At 39.5% G+C, this 18,589-nt stretch overlaps 2 protein-coding genes across 6 annotated transcripts in view; one reads left to right on the plus strand and one right to left on the minus strand.

Moving 5' to 3' along the window:
* LOC125236279 (phosphatidylinositol 4-kinase alpha) overlaps positions 1 to 18,589 on the minus strand; it is a 72,421-nt gene that overhangs the window by 35,373 nt on the left and 18,459 nt on the right. For all 5 annotated transcript variants that reach the window (XM_048143006.1, XM_048143004.1, XM_048143005.1 and 2 more), the window contains 2 exons: positions 2,869 to 3,079; positions 2,288 to 2,399 (listed from right to left, as the gene is read on the minus strand). In XM_048143006.1, the coding sequence (XP_047998963.1) occupies positions 2,288 to 2,399; positions 2,869 to 3,079 (323 nt within the window). The remainder of the gene's footprint in view (positions 1 to 2,287; positions 2,400 to 2,868; positions 3,080 to 18,589) is intronic.
* On the plus strand, positions 4,917 to 18,375 carry LOC125236281 (trypsin 5G1-like). Its single transcript, XM_048143008.1, has 6 exons — positions 4,917 to 5,021; positions 5,853 to 6,057; positions 7,905 to 8,079; positions 8,719 to 8,802; positions 9,019 to 9,162; positions 18,055 to 18,375. The coding sequence occupies exons 1-6, from the start codon at positions 4,958 to 4,960 to the stop codon at positions 18,199 to 18,201; spliced, it is 819 nt and encodes a 272-aa protein (XP_047998965.1). The 5' UTR covers positions 4,917 to 4,957; the 3' UTR covers positions 18,202 to 18,375.

Below are 18,589 nucleotides of genomic sequence, written 5' to 3' on the forward strand. Positions count from 1 at the left end.
ACGTTTAAAATGTGGTGCCATAGTTTAGAGTTGTAGCCGACACGTACTATGATTGTTTCAAGTGAAAACTTTACATGGCGACCTTGCCAGTCCGACTATGTCCAGTCGCAAGTTAAGGATAAATTTCCCCTCGTCTTTCATAGAAAAATAACTGGCGTAATATGCTAGAAGGGCAGGGGCCCATTTCTCGAAGCTACAAGTTACAATGTACAAGTGGTTGTCAATGTCTAATATGACAAGTTGGAAAGAGACTTCCGCTTGAAACTAGTAACTTTCAGTTTTAAGAAATGGACCCATGGTATGCAAGTGTCTAACTAGTACTTCAAATATTTATTTAAATATATCAAGAACTATAACACCACAATTACAATAAACCTGTACACTAACTGCAACAACGGACTGTCAGTGGCGTCGGATTGCGTTTATAAAAGAAAAAAGTATACCGTGGATACGCTAAAAAGTTTTAACTTCCAAATTGTGAGCCAATGAAGACTTACGGCCCAGCCACGACATTGGTCTAAGCGCGACAGCGGTGAGCGGCAGCCATACGTGTGAATGAAAAGTCCCATCGCTGTGTCTCTCTCCAATGTATGGCCGCCGCTCACCGCTGTCGCGCTTAGACCAATGTCGTGGCTGAGCCGTTAAGCGAGGCAGATTCCGACAACGCCAAGTTTGTACTGACTTGTCAGTGGCTGATTGCTGACATATTCCATAGGCGCGTTATATGTCATGTACAGTGCGCGGCAAACTTTTAGACCATTAGACGCGGTGGTGGGAGCAAAAAACTACCTAAAATAAGAAAAATCGCTTCTGCGCAGGTAAGGTCACAAAGTCTAAAAGTTTGCCGCGCATTGTAGCTCTTGGCATGAAGTCTTAGCTCTCCGACTAGAACAACATTTACAACTTTGAGACACTAACAGTCCGTTTGTCACAATAAGGGCTACTTGCACCAATGAAAATGGAGGATTAACCCACCATTTTATATGGAATTTGACAGATGACAGCCCACTAACCCTGAGTTAAGTGGTTGGTGCAAGTGGGCCTAAGTCAATAGGTACGTCAACCCATGAAAACCAAACACACATAACGGTCTACAAGCCGCATACTCACGCTTGCGCATTGCTACACCGCCGGGAGAAGAGAACACGTTAGTCTCTAGTAAGGTCAGATACAGTTGAATAAGGGTCTCCCCCAAACATATCGAAATCGGCTTCCACCGATCAAAAATAGCTCGTTAGCACAGAATACATAATATTACAATTACAGAAGGCTCACTCCTTTGATGTTCACAAAATGCCGCCATTCTAAATTCTTACCTACATTAACAAACGGACCGCACGCGAGCAGCCGACATTGAATTCTTTTGCGCTGCGCGAAGGTCGTCACCACTGAATGGGTCGCGGCATGAAATTGTAGCGCGGCGATAGAATCGGGGAGTGAGCCGCCCCTGTCGTTAGTATGCTAGCGACAACGACGCGTAAAGCAGTTTTTGGCCGGTTGGAGCCAATTTCGCGTCAATAAGTTTGAAGAAACCCTAAGACAGCGTTCCAAGTCTTTGCGCTTTGTATTGTATAGGCGCCATCAGATATATTGAATCGACCATAACTTTCACATATCTGAATACGTCTTTATTGTCAAGGATTTTCGTTTTCACATTATCCGATATCGGATGTAGGACCGATGTCCAATATATTAAAGGCGACATCTTTGACATTTAACTGTAAGATCCTTCCAACATCCGATCTCATCGAATTTGAAAACGCCCTTAGAGAACGTATTCAGATATTTTGATTTCGGCAGCTTCAATAATTATATGTGTTGGCGTCTGTATGTGTATATTACTTGAAGAGTGCTAGTGATCTATCGCTCTTCGGCAGAAGAAAACATAGTGAAAACCCGTAGTAATCCCAACAGGGCCTAGTTTACCCCTTAGGCTTTTAGGCTTTCGTGCCTACGCTAATTCCTGGGATTAGTTGCCGAACTAACCCCAAACTCGCGAGTTGTGATAAAAAAGCTAGGATAGCTTAAGGAAGACGCAAAAAAGAAAAAAAATGCTCTACATAAAACAACGTCAGCATTCCGCAGTAAAATGTATAACATCCTACTTTCCATTTGAAATTTCAACATCCCTAAGAACACAGTTTTCCTCCAGTGTGCTTGTATTTTCCTTCCGTACAGAAAAAGTAGTCCCTTAATTCAAACTAGTTTCTCTCTGGCAAAAACTTGAAACGCCGTCTAACAAGAAATAGTCAAAGAGCCAACGTAGACAATCAAAGGCGATATTTACGTGATTCTGCCGCGGTGAACCCCATCACTACACAGTAGAGCCAGTAGTCTCGGAACAGCTTGTGGAGGCGGGGCTTAGGGTTCTTTATCGGTGGCAGTCGCTTCACTAGTACCTGTGAAAAATAATTACTTTTAATTTCCTAATGAATGTTACGATTTATAGACGCGCGCACTCCCATGCAATTTTACTTACATTTCGGATTGTTTAGAGTGTTTAGGTACCATTCAGCAAATTAGGCTGGCAAGGACGGTCGCGCAATAAAGGCTCACGTCAGGCCGTCCTTCTCGCATTATTTGTAAGTGCGATACGGACACAAGGATGCGACAAGGTTTATGTTGTACTTGCCGCACACCTATCAAAGCGGTATACTGAAACTCACAAGCGAGTTTTCGCACAGTGTAAATGGGTTGAGCACGCATCACTATTCGGAATAAGGAAATTCAAATGAGTGAATAGCTGGAGACGAGCGATAAAATAGTTCCGTGAAGTGAACGCTCGGCATGATGTTTGCTAATGCACTAGAGACGTGTCACATGAATACAGAATGTAACAGCTGTATATAAACTGCAAACTGCACTGACCGCAATAACAGGTATGAGTACGCCAAGGTTCCCCGCGCTGCCGGAACTCTTCAACACGGGAGCAGGCGAACGGTCCGTAGCGCGCTCGCCTCCCAAGCCTAGTTGCACGAACAACTCGAGTAGACGAGTGAGCAACTCGAGGCGAGCGCTGGTGCCGCGAACGTTCGCCGCGATGTTCGCTAGCGCGTTGAGGACGGCGCCGGAGACGTGTCTGCGAATAAATGATTACTCATCAATAAGGGGCCCCCACATCTAGCGTCTCGCGAGCGTAGCGTCGGGCCAACACCACGCTCGCTACGCTCGCGGTTCAATATTGGTATCTTTCGCTTGCTCGGGTATCAATTTTGGCACGTGCGGTTAAACAACAACTTTGCCCCCTTGTAAAACAATAGTACATTGTGCAGGAAGAATATTACTAACGAGAGTAAGTTAAATCGCGACGGCTTGCCGGAGCGATTTAAAAACTCGAGTTAGTAATAATCATACTCCCCGAGTTACACACAATGTTTTTCATCACACTTGCAATATGTAAATAGATGTAAAAAAGTTAAGTACGGTACAAGAAATTTCATTATTCACTTGGGAGAACGAATTTCTATAACTCACGCTCCACCTGCGTGCAATATCACATTTAAAGTGCGGGTGTGATGAATTAATAGTTTGTTGCGAATATTAAGCGAGTTTTTTTTTGTCAAGTATTTGGAAGTGGTTTCCACCTCACTGCCTTATGCAGTCTAGTAGTAGTCGTTTTTGCTAGCAATGAAAAATTTGATGTAAATTATGGTTTTTAAAAATAGATTTTTTAGTAATATGCTATTTCTCCTTCTCCTATTGTAATTCACTAAAATACAGCTGCTGTAATCATGAATTTGTACAAAAGTACTAGTAAGATGTGAGTGAGTTTAGTAAAACGTCCCACTTGGTCGGTTCTAGTAACCTACCGAAAATCGGTTTTCAATAAAACCTGATTAATAAGACTGTAATAAAGTTATTATTTTGATGCCGGTGCATAAATTTTAATGTCAAATTTAAGCACATTTTCAGGGCCTCAAAGTTTAGGGCCGACCGTCCCACTTTGTCAGTTACATAAAAAATCGTGGATATCATACTTGTGACCGTTTTAGGGAAAACTTCTTACTTTTTCAATGAGTAGTTGTAATATAACAAAACTTAAGTTATCTTTTGGTGAAAGAATTATGTTTGTATGTCCAATAGTGAGGCTGGCAACCTGTCACTGCAATGTCACAGTTTCGTTTTCTTTCAACCCCTTATTTGCCAAGAGTGGCACTGAAGCTTTAGTAGTTTCATGTGTTCTGCCTACCCCTTTATGGGATACAGGCGTGATTGTATGTATGTATGTATGTATGTATGTCCAATAGTTCTTTTTTTTTAATTCAAATATTCCAAAGTGAAAAAAACGACAACTGTTAAACTTTGGGACGGCAAAAAACAAACATGTACTTTCAAGTTACGGAGTGATGGGTATCAAATGAATTGCCACACTTTAAGGATTTCAAATTAGTCAAAATCATGTATGTCACCTTGGTAGTTTGAATATAAAAGTATTTTGAAGCTAAAAAAATAGAAATAGTTCTATGGATCCCTTTAGTCAAAAATATAATTTATTACATACTAGTGGCTGTGGGCTGAGCTTTGGGGCCGTTCAAGTATTACGTAAGCACTATAGAGGGGTGGGGTTTATTTGCTTTGCTTTATTTTGATGATGTGGGGGGGGGGTCTAGATAATGATCACGTAATCCTTAGTTACGGTTAAACTCAAATTTACTGATGTATGGAGTTATAACTCTTTCTTACTTATTCCTCTATGACACATACTCATACAAAAAAAAATCACATGATCAGATTTCAGCATTAATCCCATTGCCCTAATTTAAACGCGGACGAAATCACTGACATACCTACTTATTAAAAAAATTGTGTCAGTCCAATTAGTTATTTCATTCATTATTCCTGCATTAGTTTCGCATTGATAATGATTAGATTATCCTTAATTAAATTAATAAATGTTGTAACTGTACTGATATCCTAACATTAATAAAAGTTATTTCGACGCATAAGCACATTCGCCATGGGTCTCCAGCCAGTGTATTTTTTAGCTATTGCGGCATTTATTCAAGTCGTATCTAGCGCAGGTAACAAGTCAATTAAATATAAAATAAATAAAAATTTGGCGATAAATGTCCCACTTCTGCACTCTATTTTGAAAATAACTGTTATGACAATATTTTTTAGCAAACCGGTGATCTTCCTCCTAGGTACCCTTATCCTACGTTATCTTAGTTATAATAATGTCAAATATGTGATCGGTAAATAGTAGTATTTTTCTTCCCTTCTGTGTGTTCATCTCAGCACTGACTGCTTTCTTTCTCATATCCGTATACACAGTCCATCCATCATTGTTTAGATTTTCCCTTCGCCCTCGCCTATTTGAGATTCACCTATCCTAATACATGCCCATACCACGCTAAGCTACTACTCCTAATGGTAAATCTGTCTTTAGTCTGGCAATCATCATCCTCATTGCGTTATCCAGGCATTCGCTACTGCTCATGGAAACCTGGGGTTCGCTTTGAAAACTAAGGGTTTATAACACTTTAAGTTCTCGCGCTTTGTACACATATTTAAAGTCACATACAGGTCGCACGCGATTAATTAACATTAGTTTACCTTTTTTCCCAACGTTTCGGCCAGGTTGCACTGGCATTCGTCGCGGAAGCGACTAACTAAGGGTTTCCCCAAACCTATCGACGCGGTATCCGACCCAAAAATTGCTCGTTAGTATGAAGACGCTTACGCGTCGTCGTCGCTGAACGCATCCGTACGCATGTTCATATTAACGAACGATTTTTGGTCGGCAAAAGCCGTTTCCAAGTCGATATGTTTGAAAGACCCTAATCTAACAATATTATCTAGAAACTTAGAATTTGTAAAACGGTTTGTTATTACAAATTACAAACTTCCAGCTCTGTATAAAACGGACAACTGCACCAACCACAACCTGGAGATAATCGGCGGTCACACAGTGACCATTGAAGACGCTCCTTTCATCGTGGCATTGTACTACAAGCCCGAGGATGAAGACTACCAGGCGTTCTGCGGTGGTTCCATTATACATGAGCGCTTTATATTGACTGCTGCCCATTGTACTTACTTCATCGACTGGATACAGTAAGCATTTTTACAAGCTTTTATTTACTTTCACCTGTCCCGTTGCCCACAGACAACGCTGTGTAATCAAATCTTGCAAGTTATAAGCTAAGATAGAAAGCAAGTTGATGTGGTTTACCTTGACTTCCAAAAGGCCTTTGACCGGATAAACTGTGACATTCTATTACAAAAAATGGCGAAAGCAGGTTTCTCGAGAATGTTGTTAGCATTCTTTGCTGACTACTTATCTGGCCGTACCCAGTATGTCACCTATAATAAAGCTGATTCTTTGGAATACCCAGTGACGTCGGGTATAGGGCAGGGCAGCAGGCTTGGCCCCCTCTTATTTTTAATCACAATTAATGACCTGCCCGAAGTCGTCAAGTACTCTACTGTTCTGATGTTTGCTGATGATGTCAAATTAGCTAAACCAATCCAGGTTGACTCTGATGCCAGCAAACTGCAATCGGACATTGACGCCGTTTATCGGTGGGGTTTAAATAATAGTCTACACCTCAATACTGCTAAATGTGCAAGCATGTCATACTCAAAGACATCATTAACCAACTCTCGGTTATACACGTAAAATGGCAAGGTGCTGCAAAATATTCAAACTATGCGTGACTTAGGCACGTGCTTTGATACACAGCTAAAATTCGATCAAAACATTGTACAGATTTGTAACAAAGCGCGTAAGTCTCTTGGTTTTGTCTTAAGGCAGTCAAAACATTTCAATAGTCACAATGTCATTTCGCTACTTTACAATGCCTATGTCCGCAGTGTGCTAGAAAGTAACTGCATAGTATGGAATCCACACTATCAAAAACATGTTACCTTAATCGAAAGAGTTCAAAAGTCATTTGTCCGTTACCTATACTATAAAATTCATGGTTTCTACCCTTACTTATACCCGACCCTGTTTGTGCTAGGAATGGTATCTTACCAAAGCCTTGAAATGCGTAGACGGATTGCGGTAATCAAATATTTCTTCAGGCTGCTACGAGGCACTATATATAATCCTTCGTTGTTACAATATATATCGTTTAAAGTACCGCTACACATAAGAGGTACCCTCCGTCCACGCCAACGGCCGCTATTCCAGGTCGCCAACGCCGAAAACAACTTGAGCAATTCTCCCGTGTACGTGGCCTTAAATCTCGTCAACAATACTCTCCTCTATGATCCGACATTAGACCTGTTTTCGCACACGGAGTCGAGATTTCTGGCCACAGCTTCTCGTTATCTCGAATCGATCCACACGCCTACCACAATACAGTGCTAATTAAATGTTACGATTATGAGTTAATGTGCAGCGATTATTCAGACCTGCAACTATTATTATTGTTAAGTTGACAAGTAAAACATTGAATAATTGTATACTATTTATTTTAATTTTGATTGTAATTTTAAATATGAATTTGAATTGTATTGAATTAATTTTAATTAGTGATATTATGACCTATAACTTTCATGTTTAGCACTATGCTGTAAATGTAAGTTGGTTGAATAAATAAACAATAAACAAGTTAAATTTGACCCACTCCCCGGTTTCCGACTGAGCTGAAATTTTGCACACATATGTGACAATGGTCACGCTGATCTGATGATGGAGCAGAAAAATGGCCATAGGAACTCTGTAACGAAATGTCGTATCCTTATCGAGTTAGTGGTTTTTAAAAACGTCTCGGAGAGCAGTAGAAGACTGTTGAAAGAAAAGTACAGTCGGCGATAAAAACTTGTGCCAAAACTGAAATTTTTGTGCGAAAAAACTTATTTGTTTTAAATATCCTAGCCAGATGGAAATACCCGTGTGTTATGACCACCATACATAGATCCACGCAAGCTGATGTACTATTTATAATTCCCAGGCAAGAAAACGCAACAAAAAGGGTTCTCATCGGCTCCGACCGGCTGAACACCGGAGGCGTCTTCATTGATGTGGAACAGGAGTTCAACCACGAGGAGTTCAGCTTTTCTAACATGACTATAGAGAACGACATCGCTCTGTTAAAACTTAAGGAGCCAGTACCGTTTGGTTGCAAGGTACACTTAGAAATATATTCATTTGCGTGATTTTCAGTTATTTTGATACATCTCACTGCATGACTCACATGACATGGACATGACATATCGTCACAACTTTAAAAAAAAACTTGTATCTTCGTCTGTCAATGAAAAGAAAATTGTAGTAAGTATGTATGGAATGCATATAGACATACTGCGTTTTAACTTTGAGGAGCAGCGTTAGATACGAGATTTTTTCAAATTAGTGACGATATGTACAGTCGCCATCGAACAAGCGAAGGAAGATGATGTGAAGGGACATAAAGCTTACCACTCTTACCAGACAAACCATCATGAAACGCCTTCTTTTAAATGTCAATAAGACCAAATAATTCTAGTTGGATTATCAAGGGTGATCAGTCATTTCAGAGCAATGTGATCAGTAACGATCTTAAGCTTCATTCCGTCGAGATTATCAAATAGCCTTGGCAGATGGTGGAGATTTGGGCTTTGGGAGGATTCTCCCAATTTTTGCATTATCAATGAAGACACCTCTTTTCAAAAGGCGTTACAGTGCTTATTCAGAGAATCTTGAACACTTTCGCAGCTCCGATATATCTTATGGCGACTATACATACGTATTTACGTATTGACGTACATAATTCACATTTATTTCAGGTAGCTAAAGTAAAGCTGCCCGATGCAGATTTCGAGTTGGAACCTGGTACTCTGGTCAATGTTACCGGATGGGGTGACATAGGAGTAAGTATATTATTTACTGGAATTACTATACTAATAAACAGATGACTTATAATAACTCCCTTTTTTCGATTCAAAATGAGCTTTCCATGGCCGAGGCGAAGACGTGGCTTACAATGGAGCGAGGCCCTCGCCCAGAAGGGTTTCCTCTCTAAATCTCATATTTTTTGCACAATGTGATTTATTAACAGCTTCAAACTGTTTTTTTTTTTAAAACAGAATAGTACAGGATTGGAGAATGAGCTGCGCCAGACTATAGTACCGATCGTGTCTAACGAATGTTGCAAGGAGGCCTTCTCGGACTTTGCGGGGCTTACTGAAAAGCATATGTGCGCTGGATCTAAAGGCCACGACTCCTGCCAGGTAAAGTCTGAATACCTAGATTTTTTTATTACAAACTGACCAGTGATTGACCTTAGTTGAACCCGATGTAAGTGACGACAACGCCGAACTCACTGGTTCAGTAATAGCCTATTCTCTCTTGACTTGAATACACCCTAGGCACAGTATAATAAAGAGTAATACTATCGTACAGTATGGCCACTCCCGCTCCCCTCTAAAAGCGCTGCCCACCCCCTCTCGGTTACCTCACAGTTACCGCCTGTCAAAAATGCGAACAATCAATCTGTCATATTTCACTCATACAAGCATGGCACGCGTTCACGTACACGAGCTTAGAATGTGTGCTAGGAACGCGCCTCTTTCAAATATTTGATCGTCAGTGTACGAGGTGTGCCCTAGGTAACGTCATAATCGCTTACGCTTCGTGAGCGTATAGTGGCACGACAGAGCCAGACTGCGTTTCGATTCGATCGCCACGTAGCGTCAACGGTTTGTCTCTTGTGCCCACAGACCAACCCAACAAGACGGCCCTTACAGGGCGACTCGCGGTCACCAAGCATACGAAAAGCTAGCTAGCTAAAAAAAGAAGAAAAAAAAAAAAAAAAAAAAAAAAAAGAAAAGAAAATAGTATGAAATAGTATGAATAGTAAGAAAAGAAGCTAGTATGTTTTCTATACGTAATAACTCTAAATACAAGTCGTTGACATTTTCATTAATAATGCTGAACAATTGCGTTAAGTGTAGTGATTTGAATGATTTAATGGTACTGTTTTTCAAATTTAGTAGTTCGTTATTTAGAATCTGATGATTACTAGATAACGTAGATAAGATTTTCTTTTGTTCGAGGATCCAATTTTTACATAAGCTTATGTGCTCATTAAAGTTTTTAGATATTTTTCCTTCGTTACTTTTGAGCATTTTAATAGCATGATCATACTTTATGGCATCATTATAATCTAAATTGCCACTTATACTTTTTATAACTGAACCTAATGGATTGATGAGCCCTCGACGAACCCTTTTGCTAGAAAAAGTACTCAACTGCGCCGAAGCCTTTTCAAGCTTAGCATACAAATATTTTATGTGAAATTTAAATAAATTAAAAGTATTATTTGTTAAGGAGTTACTTGCATTAGTGAGTTGGGCTCTAATTAAGTCAATGTTGTCGCGAAAATTGTCGAGATTGATATTTTGTAAAAATGTGTGAAAATGGGATACAACTTTAGTGGGTCCCATTTTGAATGGTACTAGTCCGGGTCCATTATCGTAGCTTTCAAGTCGGATCTCTTGAGCTAGGGCCAGGTTGATGCATGTCCACGTCAGTAACAGGGGCCTGTAACAATTGAGATTTACGTACTTTTTTTAATCGGGACTTTGGGACAAGGCCTCGCTTTTTTGAAGTGTATATATGAACAGGTAAGTTTTCTGTGACCTTGTCGTGAGTATATCTAGGGGCTAACTTTTGTCTATCCGCTGCAGGATTTCGTATATATATTTCTTGGTCGGGGGAGTAATCTATTATCGGGTCTCTATTTTTGTTTAATCTCTCCATGTTAGATTCTCTCTGGGTTAAGGAAGTGTCATGTACAAGATCGTATACAGTTTTCATTTTGTTTCGGTGGTCGTTGATGTAGTTTTGTATTAGCAGTTCCGTTGTGTCTATGTCTATCGGGTCTCTTGGGTCAAAATGTCCGGTAATTAAATCAAAGGGCCTACATTTTGTTAAACTGTGTATTGAACTGTTGTATGCTAGCAAAGCGTACGGAATTAAATGTTTAGAATGTTGGTCCCGGTTTTTTAACTTCAATATTCTTAAATGTTCTAGTATAGTCGAGTGGAATTTTTCTATTAATCCGTTTTCGTTTGGTGCGTTAGCTGCGATTTTATGGTGGTTTACTTTGTGAACTCTTAAGAATTCGGCTAGTAACTGGTTTGAGAACTCGGTGCCTTGGTCTGTTATTAAAGTCAAAGGTAAGCCATGGTGCGTACAATAGTTTAATAGAGCTTTAACTATACTGGGTGCAGTACCATCTGGTAATCGATATGCTTGGGCATATTTGGTAAAAGAGTCTATAATTGTCAAATATTTAATATTTTCAACAGTCAAAGTGTCAGCGTGAATGATTTCGAAAGGTTTGCTTGCAGGTGGCACTACCTGGAATTGTGGATGAATTGGATTACGTTCGTATTTTGCTTGTCCGCAAACAATACACTCATTTATGTACTTGGAAATGCTCTCGCGCATTTTCGGCCAGAAGTATTTATGTGATAATGCTAAGTATGACTCATTTATACCACGGTGGTTTGTTTTACCTTCGTGGTAGTTCCGGATAATTTCTTGTTGTCTTTCGTAACTGTTAATGTTTTCGATTTCTGATTTTACTAATATTAATTTCATGGATGAATTTTTAAAGGTTTTTTGAATTATAGGGACTATAGCGTACATTTTTTCTAAAGGTTGGACTAATATTGCGGTGCGGTGTTTGGGGTTTACATGTTTTTTAATTGAGGTGACTAATTCTTGTTCTAAATTCCCTTCATAGATTTCGATATATGTTTTCGAATGTGTCTCAAATGGTTTTGTAACAGTATCGGATATACGTGGTTTACGGTCAAGAATACGGATGACTATTTGCTTCGTAAATTTATTTAGTGGTTCATCGGAAATTGGAATTTCTAAGATGGGGCTCTCATCACTTGTGTGGTTTGTCTCAGTTGATCTGCTTCCTAGTTCATGGACATTAGGTATTTCGGGTGAATTTGGTATAATGGAGCTAACTTCATTATGTATCTCTATACGTGATAAGGCGTCCGCGTTTGTATTTGACTTGCCTTTTTTATATATTACGGTAAAATCATATTCTGAGAGTTGTAAACTCCATCGGGTTATTCTTGCATTCGGTTCTTTCAGATTCATCATCCATTGCAAAGGTTTGTGATCTGTTACTATTTTGAACTTACGGCCAAATAGATATGGGCGAAAATAGCGGGTTGCATATACTATTGCTAACAATTCCCGTTCGATTGTGCTATAATTTTGTTCGCTACTATTTAATGTGCGTGATGCATATGAAATAGGTTTATCCGAACCTAAAGGTCCCTGAGATAATACGGCACCAATCGCAACGTTAGAAGCATCACTTCTAAGAATAAATTCCTTTGAAAAATCCGGGTATATCAAAATAGGATCGTTCATGAGTAAAGTTTTACATTTTTCAAAGCACTCTATGTATTCCTGATTAATATTTATACCTACACCTTTCTTCAAGCATTGTGTCAAGGGTTTCGTTATGCGAGCGAAATCTGGTATGAATTTCCTGTAATAGCCAAGTAAACCTAGAAACTGTTTAATTTGTTTCGTTGTTTGTGGTAAGGGGTATTTTTCAATTGCTGAGATTTTGTCAGGGTTCGGTTTAACACCGTTGGGGGTAATGATGTGTCCTAGATACGGGGTTTCCTGTTTCATAAATTCGGATTTATCCATTTGAATTTTGAAATTAGATTCGCGTAATCTTTGAAATATTTTTTCTAGATTGTTAATATGCTCTTGGAGGGAAGTGGAAAAGACTAAAATGTCGTCCAGGTAAACTAGACATATGGAATTTTGTAGGCCTTGTAGAACATTGTCCATTACGCGCTGGAATGTTGATGGAGCGTTTTTTGTTCCCATTGGCATTCTAAGAAATTCATAGTGCCCGTTTTCTACATTAAAACCGGTTTTGTGAATGTCTTCAGGGTGCATCTCTACTTGGTAAAACCCACTGGCTAAATCTAAAGTTGAAAAGTATTGGCATTTACCCAATTTGTCCAATATATCGTTTATGTTGGGGATAGGATATTTGTCGTCTATAGTTTTGGCGTTTAGTTTTCGAAAATCCACAACTAATCTCCATTTAATTTTACCAGAAGCGTCTGTTTTTTTCGGAACGACCCAGATAGGTGCACTCCAGGCTGATGTCGATGGTCGAATTATTCCCTGTTCTAACATTTTTGCAATTTGAGATTTAACTTCCTGCCTATGGATTTGTGGGTATCTATATGTCTTCGCATAAATAGGTATTTCATCGGTTGTTTTTATTCTGTGCTTTATCTGATTAGTAAACGTGAGTGGTTCATCTTCAACATAAAAAACGTCGGCATATTTAGTGCAAAGTCGTTTTAAATTAGCTGTCTCTTCTGTATTTAAATGATCTGTGCGCAATCGGGAGAGTACATGGTCGACACGTGAGAATTGTTGTGAGTCACCGCTACGGTAGCACTCAGTCTCCGAATTGAATAACTCAACGCTAATCGGCTGAGTTAGCGTGAATATCATATCGCGTGAGAAATTATTGCAAATTTCGACTGTACTTATGTTATTGTTTGCAGTAATTATGCAATTACTTACGATGCAATTGCAATGTACCTGTTGTTCCACGAATATATCACCATTTGTTATGTTTACTGGTACTTCAATTAATTGTGACGAATTAGCCGGTATTATTGTTTCGAGTAAATTGACATTTCCGGATGTATACATATGTATAGGGTTGGTAGACAATGGGGTTATCAACTGACGGGTTCTGTAGCTTATATCAGCTTGCCACAAATCAAGTAAATCGGATCCAATAAGACCATCAAAATAATCATGAAATTTGTACACAAATAACTTCAATGGTTCGCCATTGTTAAGTTCCGGGAAAGAAGGTATTGTTACTGAGTGTTTGTGGATAGTTGAAGCATGTACGTTGGTAACAATAAATGGATCGTATTGTAATGAGTATTGAGCGTAAAATTGTTTGACGGCTTTGGGGCTGAGGAAACTTTTATTTGCGCCCGTATCGATCAGTATTTTAAGAGGAGGGTTCCGTATCTGTATGTAAGGTAACTGTTGTTGATTTTGAATATTAATTTCTATCTTGGTGAGTTTTTCACAAGATCCTGGCAAAAAATCGAGTCATTTATACTATCGGAATGGGGGTCAAATTCTTGCGGTTGTTCTATTTCAAAATTTCCTGCCGATGGCAAAAATTGTTCTGGTGGTTGACACTCATAGTTATTGTCATAGTCGTAGTCATAGTAAGATTGTAATTCGTGCATGTTCGTCTCGGCTGTATTGTTATTACGAGAGGGTTGATTCCAGTTGTTTCTAGTTGGGGCTAGAGTGCGAGCTACGGGGTGGCTTACACCGCTCATTGGTTGAGTATTATTTTGCTGCTGAACTTGTGTTCTCTGCGGAATCCTAAATCCTGTAGACATATTTGAGCGAGGTAACGCTCGGAGCATTTGCTGGGTCCTAGACGGGCCAGCTTGCTGTGGGTTAGTATTATTAGTGGAAGGTCTAAATTGATAGGTGTTATTATTAGGTTGATGCTGCTGCTGCTGCTGCTGCTGATTTTGATACTGCGGCTGATTATAGTTAATTGGATAAGTATTAGCATTCGGTGAAAAGCTGTGTTTTTTGTTAGTAGGGTAAGATTTCTGCGCAATTTCGTAGTTTTTATTTTTATTTTGTAAATAAATGACGTTAAGTTCTTTTTGTGCAAATTCGAGGGCTTGTTCCATAGAGTCGGGTTTCATGCATCTCAATCGAGATCCAAGAGGTTCAGCTAGACCTCTCAGGTATGTTTCTAATGTGAGCTTTTTGTACAAATCTCTTTTTGCTGTTATAGTGGTTTCTATATTTTCGTGCAATTGGACATAAGTCACTATCGTACAAAGCATGTGCTGACATTTCTCGTAAAACACCTGTGGTGTGTCCCTACCTTGCGTCATCATAGATAAATCTGTATATAGTGCTGTTTCATCTCTGCGATCGGAAAAGTTATTTATTAAGGAATCTCTAATCCCTGCCCAGGTGCTGGGAATTCCGTTATTTGTTAGGGTTCTCGCTGCGGAACCTGTGATTTTATTTAATAGCCCATTTAAGACTGACAAATTATTTAATTCATTTCCAGCCTCTGCTCTCACATACCTAGCAATTATCTGATCGCATATATTTATAAATCTAACTAAAACATTAGGGTTTCCATCAAATTCTGGAACAACCTTAAGGGCTTTAAAAATGTCATTAAAATCATTGTTTGCCATTTCGTCTTCTTCTATAATCCTATCTAAATTCCTAAATAAATCAATACGCTCGATGCGCCGAAGCCTACTATCTAAGTTCATAAATAAATCAATGTGCTCGATGCACTGAAATCTCTATCTCTAGAAAAGGCGGAAGATGGACGAAGAATTTCGGAAAAGGGGGAAATACACAGGAATGCAACCAAACCCTATGTGTACTCACCACCACATTTCACGTTTCCTTCTTCTCTAGAGGTATTCAAGCGCCAACTGTAGATAGATCTCCTCGTCTGTGCTGCTCGGTTCTTTGTAGAGGTAGAGTCGATATACACGTAGATTCGTGCTCTGGACGGGATATCGATGCTAGATTTCGCGTACCGAATCGACTCGACTCACGACTGCGCCAATTATATAGGGAGGCAGCAGTGGAGGAGATAAATTACAAGATTGCGTCGGATATAAGAGATTTAATTAAAATATTAAAGATTACATTTATAACTTAATCTAACGAGTTGTCCTAAGACCCGATGTTAGGTGTCAAAAAGGCTCAGAGTGAGCTTGCACTTCCGTTTTATTAACACAGTTGGACCAATTGCCCAATATCGAAGATGCGATGCGCGGGCGCGGGGTGACATCATGGTGACGTGCGGCGCATACGCAGGCGTGATGCAGTGTTGATGATGCGACGCTGTGACGTATCTCGATGACGTAGTCGTGACGTTGTGTAGTGAGCCAGGTGCGCGTCTAACAGGTGTATAAAAGTTTGAACGCGCGCGACACCGATCAGTAGCGCCCAAGTATACGACCCGCTAACAGTGTTCGTGTCCGCTCGGGAAAAAATCTTAAATAATTAAATTTGGTTGCAAACAATGGTCTCTTGCAGCATAAGTGGTGTGGCAAGTCTTCTAACACTTCCACATATAAAAAAGATGGAATAACATTCCACAGTTAAGTCAAATTAATTATTTTGTTGAATATTGTTTATTATCCGCGGAGTTCATTTATACTGGTCAATATGGTTGTACTGAGCGGCGCCGAGGCGCGTCCATCCCTTTTTGCCTAGTTAACAATGCGATATGCTATCCTATTTAAACGACTAGGGATGGGGCCATGTTAGTTTATGTCTGTTGCGGGAACTTCGTACTACCGTTTGTACCATGTGCTACCATTTTATGAAATATAAAAGAAAGCAGATTTGTGATTGTGAATAATTATCTATAATCTGTAGAGTCTGTAGTGTTATTTAGTTGATTGATTAGTTTAGAATATTTAGATGGTAATTTAACTTAGTAAACGTAAGTAAAAATGCACAGTTTAGTTATTAGTTAGTAGAATGATTTTTATTGAGGTGCTATCACAATCATCATCCTCCTTGCGTTATTCCGGCATCGGCATTCGCCACGGCTCATGGGAGCCTGGGGTCCGCTTTGGCAACTAATCCCAAGATTTGACGTAGGCACTAGTTTTACGAAAGCGACTGCCATCTGACCTTCCAACCCGAAGGGTAACTAGGCCAGATATGAAATTTAATCTATGGCCACGTTTCTGTTCCATCAGCAGATCAGCTCCATGATACCATAACGTTGCATCGTCACGTGATTTACACAATTATGTCTGCAAAATTTCAGCTCAATCGGTTAAAAATATCTGCTTTAAAAGTCGCATGATTTCACCCGAATATACTAACATTGCAAGTTAAATAAAAGCTTGCAAAAACGCCTAACTTGCGCATTTCTTACCATTACTTGTAGAAATAATACTTTATAACTAAAGAAATATAAATAAGTTAGATAAACTGCTATAATATTATAATTTGTTGCAAAACAAATTCACCACAGTACTGGTACCGGTACCATTAGACATGTCCCATTCTCATCCCTACGGCTAAGCGTAAAGGCGCGCCATTATTTGAAACGACCAATGGCAGCACCGTGCGCTCCCGCCTCACCCCGCAAGGATTGGTGATTTGCGTCTCGAACAATATCGCTTGCATTAGGCTTCTAGTGGGGTGTTCTGTGCTTGTGCCACAACCCGGACACTGGCGATCAAATATATGAAAGAGGCGCGTTCCTAGCACACAGTCTAAGCTCGTGTAGGTGAGTACGCATTCACTGCGTACGTGTAGGTGAGTATGCTTGTATGAGTGAAATATGACAGGTCGACTGGTCGCGTTTTTGACAGGCGGTTACTGTGAAGTAACCGAGAGTAGGCGGGCGGCACTTTCAGCGGGAGTGGCTATACTGTACGATAGTACTCTTTATTATACTGTGCTTGGGCTAAACGACGACATATGCTATAGTATAGGTCTTCGGATTCGATGTAACATCAATGTATTCTAAAACGCATGCTAGTTCGCGCGTCTAAATGAGCCTTAAATGTTAAAGGTAGGGATTTCGATTGATCTCAGCAATTACAAAACTCATCAGAGTAATGTTTGGACGGTTATGTATGGCTACTTCTAATTTGTAGTTGTCCTTACACAACAGATCGACTTTCTTAGCATAAAAATCGCTCAAATATGCCATTGAAACAAAGTTTTTTTAAATACAATCAAATGGAAAATTCAAGCCTCTAAAGTACTCCATATAGCAACTCCAAACATTATATTAGCAGATTTAAAATATATTTTTCTGTCCTCCGGTAGGAAAGCGTCAAATTTCAGGTCACTGCGCTAAACGAAGTTACCTACAGCATCCCGGCTCCGTAACAGAAAAATAGTATACACACCTTGACCACCAAAATAAGAAAGCCTCAGATCGCATGTTTGTAGACCTCGATTCTGCCTCAGCCGACAATTACATGTGATCTGAGATATTTTTTACTTAGCTGACCTAGGTATGTTATCCACTATATTTCATTTTACAGGGTGACAGCGGCGGTCCCTTAACGTACAAAGGCACACAAGTCGGCATAGTTTCCTTTGGCGAAAAGTGCGCCATCTATCCTGGAGTCTACACAAGAGTTTCTGAGTACTTGGATTGGATCAAAACAACCATTGAGAGCAACTTGTAAACCACTTTTCTTGAACTGTTGGTATCAAATTAAAGATTTTTTTTTTGCTTAGACTTATCAGTCTTATCACCTCTTCCATTACTAAAAATGATTTGTCGAGAAATAAAGTTGACCATAAATAACATAATGTATGTATTCTGTATTCTTATAATATTAAACATGCATAAAAATTAATATGTGTAGTATTTTTTATTGCAAGTTTTCAACTAATTAGCCACCTTGTTAGGTGAATCATGGAAACAAAATTGGACCCATTTGTCGATTTCTAATTGGATGAAAATTCTTGATATGTGATATTGATATGGATAGAATATGGGGGCTCTTCTGATGATAAATACAAGAAATGACCATGGGAGGTTTATAAGGCAAATTATTTGTAAGGTTGCTA

This window comes from Leguminivora glycinivorella, chromosome 19, assembly GCF_023078275.1.
Source record: "Leguminivora glycinivorella isolate SPB_JAAS2020 chromosome 19, LegGlyc_1.1, whole genome shotgun sequence".
In the NCBI taxonomy this organism is placed as follows: Eukaryota; Metazoa; Arthropoda; class Insecta; order Lepidoptera; family Tortricidae; genus Leguminivora; species Leguminivora glycinivorella.